This window comes from Galeopterus variegatus, unplaced genomic scaffold (assembly GCF_000696425.1).
Source record: "Galeopterus variegatus unplaced genomic scaffold, G_variegatus-3.0.2 Scaffold3876, whole genome shotgun sequence".
NCBI classification, from domain to species: domain Eukaryota; kingdom Metazoa; phylum Chordata; class Mammalia; order Dermoptera; family Cynocephalidae; genus Galeopterus; species Galeopterus variegatus.
In genome coordinates, this window is record NW_007729987.1 from 72,302 (window position 1) to 82,727 (window position 10,426).

A 10,426-nucleotide genomic window follows, 5' to 3' on the forward strand; every position below is an offset into this window, starting at 1 on the left:
TCCTGGGAGTACATTGCCTCAAGAAGCATGATACACCATCACACAAGCACCACCACCATCTCTAAATTTATAGGAGCCATACTTTTATTTGGAGACATGTTTCTAATTAAGACTGCTACATTAATCTTATTAAACTTTATGCAAAAAGAAATATTCAGCTTCTGGTCAAGATGGCAGAACAGATGGTCCCCAGTGTCACTCTCTCCCACGAATCAACCAATTTACAACTATTAAAAAGCAATGACAAGGGCTGGCCCATGGCTCACTTGGGAGAGTGTGGTGCTGATAACACCAAGGCCATGGGTTCAGATCCCTATATAGGGATGTCCAGTTAGCTTACTTTGGAGAGCATGGTGCTGACAACACCAAGTCAAGGGTTAAGATCCCCTTACCGGTCATCTTTAAAAAAAAAAAAAATAAGGCAAAGACAGCCAAGCTGGGCCTGCTAGAGCTCAGGGGAAGAGGAGAAGAGACCTACGAAATGCATGAAGGCAGGAGAAGCCACAATGAGAGGAAAAAAGGATTGCTCCCACCATTTCAAGCCCCAGCCACTTCAAGGCTGGCCCTGGTGAGCACACAGAGCAGGAGCTGGCAAAAGCTGCAGGTGTGCCGTTTGTAAGAAGTTGCTTGGAGGCGGCAAGGGAGAAGAGGGCCTTGGTGGCCCCCAGGCCAGCAAGACCACTAACAGGGCTCCCGTGGACCCACATAGGAGTGAGGAACCACAGACAACACAAAAAAGGAGCCATTTGGAGGCTGAAGAGTCAACGCAAGGGACCAGGGCACAGACCTTCCCACGGAAAGTGTTTGGAGTGTGTGGGGGATGGGGGAGATGGGCTGACTGGGGAAACACTGGGGCTTGGCATGGACAGCTGATCTGCCCTCCAATCAGCGCAGGACCACTCAGTGGAGACTAGTCAGGAATACAGAACTGCAGAGGTGCAGTTTGATGAAAAAACTCAGGCACAGACCAGAGTTTCCACACAACCCAGGTGTACCGGACCTCACAAGACCTGGAAATACATACAAAGTCAACAATTAAAACCTGATCTGCACAAAAAGCCTTCCCCAGGGAATCAGCAGCAAAGCAGTAATTTAACTCAACTACAGGGCTCAAGTGCTGGTCCCCACAAGAAGCTCCTCCATTTTAGAAGTAAGCAAAGGACAACAAATTAGTTCTGGTGCAGTTTAAGTGGTGGCAACAGCCAATAATCCAACACAACTGAAAGAAAAACCAAGTACCCATAGATGAGAGACAAAGTTTGACATTAACTAGTAAAGGTCTCACACCACCAAACAACACCTATAAAAACTAGAAGGACGGGTGGAAGCCCACTGGACTCCCAAGCCAGGGAGAGGGGAGGGCTGAGGGCCTCAGCCACGCCCCCAACATCTGCAAACAGCCCAGCAATGACAAAGCCACAGCTGTAAGCCCCCTGGTCTCCCCTTCTGGAATGAGGGGTGTGCCACAAGCCTCGATCACGGCCCCCCTCTTTCCTCTTCCTCCCACCCTATTTCCCTCCCTCTTCCCTTCTCCTATCCTCACCAAGTGCTCCCAACATCATCTTAGAATGAAGCATGGAACCAGGCTGAACCCAGCTGCAACCAGGTAAAGAGCACACCAAAAACACCACTTCCATGTGGGTAGCCCAACATACCCACCGCAATTGCCATGGCTGCTGCAAAAGCAGCTGGTGTCTATAGCAATAGTCACAGCCACCATGCAGATGGCATGCCAGACTCTCAACTAACTGCACTGACACAAGGAGAGGCACCAGTGGAGGCCAAAAAACAAAGAAGTCTTCTCTTTCCACAAAGCACACTCCAGAGTAATAGAAGCAGCATCCGACTTATGATTATAAGGGAGGACTTGGTCACACCACTTGTCTCAGTACTGGACAAATAATCTAGGCAACAACCAATAGAAGAACAGTTAATCTATCAGATGGAGAGAACAAATCTATGGTTATTAGAGAAGGGAGAGAGAGGGGGAGGGATTGGATAAGAGGCATAAAGAATAAGTATGATTTGTAACAATGAATATGCTAATAAAAAATAAAAACAACTCAATTTAAAACCAAAAGGCAATTAGAACACCAAATTCAACATACACAAATTATCTCATCAGCAATTTCACAAGATGAACTATTTCATATACTAACATATATTCAATACTCCTTATAGAATTCTAACTTTGGAAAAAATATAGAAAAATTACCAAAGCTTCAGATGAATCTATGGAAAGAGAGAAAAACTTAAAAAAAAAAAAAAGCAACGGTCTGAGTGTATGTTCAAACACGGGGACTCATGTGACTTACCAAAAAACAAGTGAAAAAACAGTAATATGGACAGGGTTCTTATTATAAATAATTTCTAATTTGGTTGTTAAAGTACAAAAAGGAAGAAATCCCTAACGTATTACTGTCATTGGAGATAAAACTATTCAAGCCATTAGCTAAAAAGTATTTCTAATCTTAACACAAGTAGGTTTTAGTTAATGGAAAGATGAACAATACAATAGATAAAGTGCTTCATAAACATAACTTAAATAAAAGCCAATTTTTATTTCTGATGATAAAATCCAATTGAGATCAAATTAAATATAATTGATAGAAGTAAAAGAGTACAGTTATTAGGGGAATGGGCTCTAGAGTCAGTCGGCCATGGCTTTAAATCCAGTCTTTATCACATTATAGCTGAAGAATGTAAGGCGCTTAACAAATTGTAAGGCACACACAACACAAGAAACAGTAGATACCAGTCTTATCGCCCTCCTCCTCCTAATCTTTTTACAACAACTTAAAAGTAATTTCATTTTCATCATTATTCTTGAACTCTATCACTGGCTAGTCCTTTATAAGATGCATGCACCAATTCAGAAGATCTAGCCAAACTTGTCTCTATGACTGCTCTAGTAAAAATAGAAGAGAAATCTTTGCTTTAATGGAATTCACCACACAGCCACATTAAAATTAACACCTCACTTATGGTAAAAGAGGGTGTAATGAAGAGATTTCCAGCACTTTCTCTTCTGAAAAATTACCCAAAAACAATGATGACAGTAAGAAACAGAAAAACTTGATTTTCATTTGTAACCCTGAAGGAAGATCAATTCTAAACACTTAGTGAGGGTGATAAAAGATTTGCACTGAGAACCCCCAGGAAGGCTTAAACTAGAAAGCATGACGTACCACAGCAGGCAGAGTTGAGAAACAGCGATAAAAACATGGAGACTATTCAACGAAAGCCTGTATAAGGAGTATAAGTTTTTCTTCCTACGCCAAGGAATTTCAATACTTGATCTTGAAAACCACAGGCTTTCCTACTTCCTGGTTAAAAAAAAAAATTCTCACCAAGATCAAAAGATTAAAATATATCCTCTTACCCTACAAGTGGGTGATAAGCAGATAATATTCTGACTCATAAAGCCATCATCACAAATGTTATCTCTAATAAATAAGTCTTTTAAGACCATCAGATTTGGGGAATTATTGCTATGTCCTGTGAAAGTAACATTTCCTTACCCTCTTAAAAAAATTTAATTTTGATAGCTTGCCTTCTAAATAATTAGTTGCTCTGGTAATAATACATAATTGACATCTAAGGTTTCTGAAGGGCCTAAATACATGCATGCTGTAGTTGTTAAGCCAGAGGTAAACATTGACACTTCCTCTTTTCCCAAAACCTAAAGTTAAAAATATAATCAATGACCTATAGCTTGAGAGTTGTTTAAATTACATATCATTTCATTAAAATAAATTAAAAGAGGAGAGAGAACAGACATACATTTTTGCTTGTTTAGACACAAACTTTCCTTGGCAGGAAACTCAGGAAACTGATAAGACTTGCTCCCAGGGCAGGTAGTGGCAATTCACGCAGATCACAATAAGAAATGAGCCCCTGGAGCTGTACAACACAGAGGCCCTGAGGAAGGGGTCCATGGGGGCTGAGGGACAAGGAGGGTAGGACACTTGTCACTGTACACGCACCTGTTCTTTTTGAATTTTGATGCACGTAAATGTAATTATTTATTTATAAATAATTAAAATTAAAAATTATAAATTGCTTTAATTACTTGCAAATTATCCAATCCTTCCAATTCCTTATTCTGAATCACTAAATCCCATTTTTCTTCCCCAACAAACCTGGCTTCAGAAAGTAACCTTAAGCATTACAACTTCTGCATTTTCAGTAAAATAACAGCATACACACAATTCGCTAAGCTCATGAGTTATTTTTACTGGAAAGATCTTGAAGAGCCACAGGACCAACACTTAGCTTGGCAATCATTTGTATAGTGTTTTTACAATACTGATCAACTTTTCTATATTTGCCTGACATCTTCCCAATTAGTCATGAGATCATTATGCTTTTGTATACCATGAGTATTCATTAGACATTCAGCAAATTATTCTTGAATGATTTGACAATATCAAAGTCATAAAAATGTTGAATCTCTTTTACCCATTCTGGCAATGTATACTAATTTACCAAATGGAAAACACTAGGTGCACAATAAGGTCATTAGAATAACCTAAATATTGAGAAAGGTAAGAGAAATTAAAGTACATCCAATCAATGAACTATTACATACTTATTTAAAATGCTGGATATAAAGAAAAAACAGCAACACCAAAAAATGCTTATGATAATATAAGCGTAAGTGGGAAAAACAGGACACAAAACCGTATTAGGATTACAAATGTTTAAGGAAAAAAAGGTTTTCTAACACAAGTGCACTACATTAAATGATTCCATTTATAAAAAGGTCAAAACCAGGTAAAACCAATCTCTGATGTCAGAAATCAGAATAGTGGTTACTCTTAAAGTAAGGAGGGGTAGTAACTAGCAGGAGAATCAAGGGATGTTGCTTCTTAACTTGTGTTATTACACAGATGTGTTCATTTTGAAAACATCAAGCTGTACACTTAGGATTTGTGCTCTAAAGTATATTATACCTCACTTAAAAGTTTTAAAATTTGTATCTAAAACACAAGACTAAAAAAATATATATCCAAATGTTAGTGATTTCAGGGTAGCAAAATAGTTAATTTTTTTCTTCCCCCTCAATTTTAAAGATTTTCTGAAATATATGTTTAGGTCACCTTAAATCCTTTCTAGAATAATGAAGAGTAAGTGCTTCCTATATACCAGATCCTGTTCAAAGTATTTTATACTTATTAAATCATCTAATACTCATAACAATCCTATGACGTAGATGTATTATTAACGTCATTTTAAAAGTGAAGAAACTATGACACAGAGGTTGAGTAACTTGTCCAAGATGGCACATAATTTGAACTCCGGTACTCTGGCCCCCAAGTTCATGCTCTGAAACACTATACCATACCACCTCTCTGATAAAATTTTACTGTTTTATAGCAAAAAAAACTTACTTAAGAGAATAAGTTTTTTAATCAATCTAAATCATTACTACTGTTTGACTATGTAGCTTCCTGTGCAGTTAAATGCTAAAATATAGGTGCAAAATTGCATATCAGAATAAGGGATTTAATCATATGGAGTAACTGCAAATTACTTAAAGCTGTCAAAAGTATACACTAAAAATATACCTCTCTTCTATTCTGTTCTTATCCATGAGGGGCTGCTTAATCCACTGGTTAACTAGTCTTTGTCCTTGAGGGGTTTTGCATTTATTCAGCAAAGCAGCCAGAGACTGAGAGCCAGTTGTATCTTCAACAGAACCCTAGAAAACAAAAAATAAAACAGAAAGAATGGTACACTCATTAGTGAAAAACTCACTATGCCATGAAAAATAATTAAATAATTTTGGGAACAAGAATACATAATACTCCCTAAATATTAAATGAGAAATTTCCACCAAAGTTCCCCTTCATAAGATCAACTTTCCAAACCTGTTAATCTGTATTTTCAGCTGTACAAAATGTTCCAAGCCAAAACGACTTTATAATAACTTCAGTTTTAAACATAAAATTTCTTAGAATGTAATTTTAAAGAATCCATGTTAATATACAAAATATTATTCATATAGCCAGGACAAATACTACGCATATAGCTCAGACTTAGAAAAACAAAACTAGCAATTCAAAACTACTTATCTACTCTAAGTATAATAATATTCAAAATATTTAAGTTCCTTAATAAGATTCTTCAGTATACATCAAAGGAAACATTTTTAACCGTTCAATATTTTTAAAGGATATATATATATATTTTTTTTACCTGGAAAAGGTTAAGGGCTCTCACTGCTGCAATATCTAATTTCATGTACTGGCTGAAGTCAAAAGTCGTCAGTTCAAACTGTCCAAAATTCGAATCATCTGATAAGAGTTCTAAAAACTTGATTACTGCAGACAATGATGAGACTGCAACCTAAAATTAAGAATTTAAAAGATCCCTCCTCATTAGTACAGTGGTGAGAAAATAAATAAATAAAATAGAAAATCCCTATATTACTAGGACTAATTCTAGAGATTTTCAAAAAACAAATGCAAGTAAAAACAAATTCCATCATTTTCCTTGATGTTTCTTCCCAATTCAAACCAAATAAATAAAAGTTTAAATAAATCTCTTAAGATTAGAAAACAGTTTTCAGAAAGTGAAAATTAACTATATAAGTTGGTTACAGCACGGTGTTACAACACCAAGGTCTAGGGTTCAGGTCCCCATATTGGTTAGCCACTAAAGGGGGAAGAAAAGAAAGAAAGAAAATTAACTGTAATAATAGCATCATTTATAATAGCCCAAAATGTAAATTACTCAAATGCCCATGAATAATAAAATGGGTAAATTCTGACATGTTCACACTATGGAATACTACACAACAATAAATATGAGCACAAACAATCCACAACTACATTCAACAATATGGATAAATCTTACAAACATAATATTGAATGAAAAAAACTATATACACGAGTATATATGAGTACTTCAAAAAGTTCGTGGAAAAATAGGATTAAAAAATAATATGAATTTTTCCATGAACTTTTTGACGTAATCTCGAACTGTAGAATTCCATTTACATAAACTACAAAAATAGGCAAAACTAATCTACATTGTCAGAGGTCAGAAGCAGGGTTACCCCTAGTGGGGGTAATGACTATAAGAAAGCATGAGAGGGACTTCTAGGGTCCTAGTAATATTCTGTTTCATGGATGCTGGTTACGTGGGTATGTTCAGTTTATAAAATTCAGTTATATACTTATGGGATATGTACTTTCCTGTATGTATATTTAAACAAAATTAAATTATTTATCCGTATTCTTACTGCCATGTTACTGCTGTAACATAAAATTGAGAGTTCAAGACATTAAACTGAGAGTCCAATGACAAGTTCTACTTATTAAAATATACTTGATACTAGATTCATTGTGAATACACCTATTTTTCCTATTTAATAACAGTAATCTATCTGCCCTTGCCAAATTCTAACAAATGTTTAAGGCTGTCACAAGAATCTCCTTCTATGTCACCAGGAGGCAGAGATAAAAACCTTTTAGTAATCCTAAAAGCTTCTTCATAGTTTCAACAACAGAGTGATAAATTTCTCTAATACTGGGATTTTCACTCATCTATACTGGTTTTTTTTTTTGTTTTTGTGGCTGGCCAGTATGGGGATCTGAACCCTTGGCCTTCGTATTATAACAACACATATTGGTTTTTTTATTATCTCACAAAAACAAAGTAAAATATAAACAGATAAACTCGCTTATAAGGATCAAACTATTACTTGGTAATCACTTCAAAACCATGATACTCATAATAGTCTCAGTTATTCTAGTTTGAAATCTACTTTGGGGCCGGCCCAGTGGTGCACTGCTATAGTGCGCCGCTTGGGAAGTGCGGTGGCGCTCCCGCCGAGGGTTCGGATCCCACATACAGACCGGCCGCTCACTGGCTGAGCGAGGGGCGGGAGCAACACCGAGGGTTGCGATCCCGTGGCCGGTCCCGGTCCGGTACGGGCGCGACACTGAGGGTTGCGATCCGTTGCCGGTCACGAAAAAAGACAAAAAGGAAAAAAAAAAAAAAAAGAAATCTACTTTGAAAACTAAAAGCAGTTATAAAGTCTGTTCTATCTTGTTTAAATAAACAATAGAATTTTTCCTTTTACTTATCAGCGATCCACAAATCTCTGGTCAAGAGTTTCCAATATTTTAGCATAAAAAAACATCTCTCAAGTTACACACACACACCTCTAAGATTTGACCAGCAAGAAACTTCAACCACTGAAAATCCCATAAAAGTTACATTGTGTGCATATTCATTTTTACCACTAAACATACATAACCTCTGCCAATTTAGGAGCCAAACTGTTGAGATATAACATTAATTACATAATTACTATGTGCTGTACATACTTTCACCCTTAATACCTTCTAATCTCCATTAGGCATGTATCGTTAGCCTTATTTAACGTAATGAAACTGCCTGTCAGGAAGATGAAGTAATGTATTAAAGACCCCACGCTGTTACAGCTAGAAAACAGGTCTTTTTTCCCTCTCCAGTCACTATCTCATCATGCCTACTTAAGTGACAATAATCAGGTGTTTTCATGTGAAACTATTAAAACCCTTCCATACTCCAGGGATATGTGTAGTGTAAATATAATTAAAATATGTAGAGGATCGGCCCATAGCTCACTTGGAAGAGTGTGGTGCTGATAACACCAAGGCCACAGGTTCGGATCCCTATTTAGGGATGGCTGGTTAGCTTACTTGGGAGAACATGGTGCTGACAACACCAAGTCAAGGGTTAAGATCTCCTTACCGGTCATCTTTAAAAAAAAAAAAAATGTGCAGTCAAGGTAAATTAAAAGAAAAAAATGGAAATTAGGTTTAAGGTTACATTTAAACAATTCTAGTCATTTCCTTAAGCTTTTCACAAGCTTCATCACTGATAAAATAAGCTTCATATCACTAATCCACAGTTTAGGTTTTGAGATAAATGTGAAGAAGTAGTCTTCTAAAAAGTCACTATCATGATTTAACAGTAAACTGGGGCCGGCCCGGTGGCGCACTGCTACAGTGCGCCGCTTGGGAAGTGTGGCAGCGCTCCCGCCGAGGGTTCGGATCCCACATACAGACTGGCCGCTCACTGGCTGAGCAAGGTGCGGGGGCAACACCGAGGGTTGCGATCCCGTGGCCGGTCCCGGTCCGGTACGGGCGCGACACTGAGGGTTGCGATCCGTTGCCGGTCACGAAAAAAGACAAAAAAAAAAAAAAATAATAATAATAATAATAATTTAACAGTAAACTAATATTTGTGAGTTTACATACCTGATTCTCCATTTCTGGCAAGACAGCACTATTCATCTGTTCTCCCTTTTTGCCTTTCAACAACCGGTTGAGGTCCTGATAAATGTCTTTTGTGGAAAAGTCAGCTCTTTTTCTTTCTGTGATCAGAATTCCTCCTCTCTGAATAACCTATTTTGCAAGAAATATTTAAAATTACTATGAGAAAAGTAAAATTATTGGGCCGGCCCGTGGCTCACTCGGGAGAGTGTGGTGCTGATAACACCAAGGCCCCGGGTTCGGATCCCATATAGGGATGGCCGGTTAGCTCACTGGGTGAGCATGGTGTTGACAACACCAAGCCAAGGGTTAAGATCCCCTTACCGGTCATCCTTCTAAAAAAAAAAAAAGAAAAGTAAAATTATTATACTAACAAATATAAAGTGACAACAGTTTGATTATTAACCCACATTAAATTTTTATACAACATGCAAGACACTGGTAACATAATATGTATTAACACAATTTTTAAGTCTATAAACTAAATTTTGATCAAAATTTATGTTCGTTCATTGCGGGCCGGCCCGTGGCTCACTCGGGAGAGTGCGGTGCTGATAACACCAAGGCCCCGGGTTCGGATCCCATATAGGGATGGCCGGTTGGCTCAATGGGTGAGCGTGGTGCTGACAAAATTTATGTTCGTTCACATAAAGCTTTCAAAAAGTAGTCCCAATAGTAAAAACTCTTAACAGATTATTACTTGAGGAAAGTTGCTTAGATACTATCTATGCTAAAAATGCCCATCATAGATTTGCTATCTTCCAGCAGTTAAGATATTTGAGGCCAACAAAAAGAAAACCCTTGGGGGATATAACATTTCTAAAACACATATAAATAAAAAGCCATATACCTATACAAATGGCACAATCAGAATGTGATTAAAAGTATCAATAAAATAAGAAGCTGAACTTCCACTGAAACTATCCAAAAATAATCCTAAAGAACTGCATCTTACTTATTGGATAAATCCATACAAAATACAGTAATACTTACTGTAATAATTACTCTCCTGGAATGAAAGAAGACAAAAAGGAGGGAGGGAAGAGAAAAGATCTGAGGTAGAACAGATCTTATGTAAGAAATAGCTTGTTCTAGGGCCAGCCCGTGGCTCACTTGGGAGAGTGTGGTGCTGATAACACCAAGGCTACGGGTTC

General features: G+C 37.4%; 1 protein-coding gene across 1 annotated transcript in view; it reads right to left on the reverse strand.

Moving 5' to 3' along the window:
* The window catches only part of MSH2 (mutS homolog 2), a 79,978-nt gene that overhangs the window by 57,534 nt on the left and 12,018 nt on the right, over positions 1 to 10,426 (reverse strand). The window contains exons 4-6 of the mRNA XM_008586202.1: positions 9,258 to 9,404; positions 6,202 to 6,351; positions 5,571 to 5,704 (exon numbers count right to left, since the gene is read on the reverse strand). Of these exons, the coding sequence (XP_008584424.1) occupies positions 5,571 to 5,704; positions 6,202 to 6,351; positions 9,258 to 9,404 (431 nt within the window). The remainder of the gene's footprint in view (positions 1 to 5,570; positions 5,705 to 6,201; positions 6,352 to 9,257; positions 9,405 to 10,426) is intronic.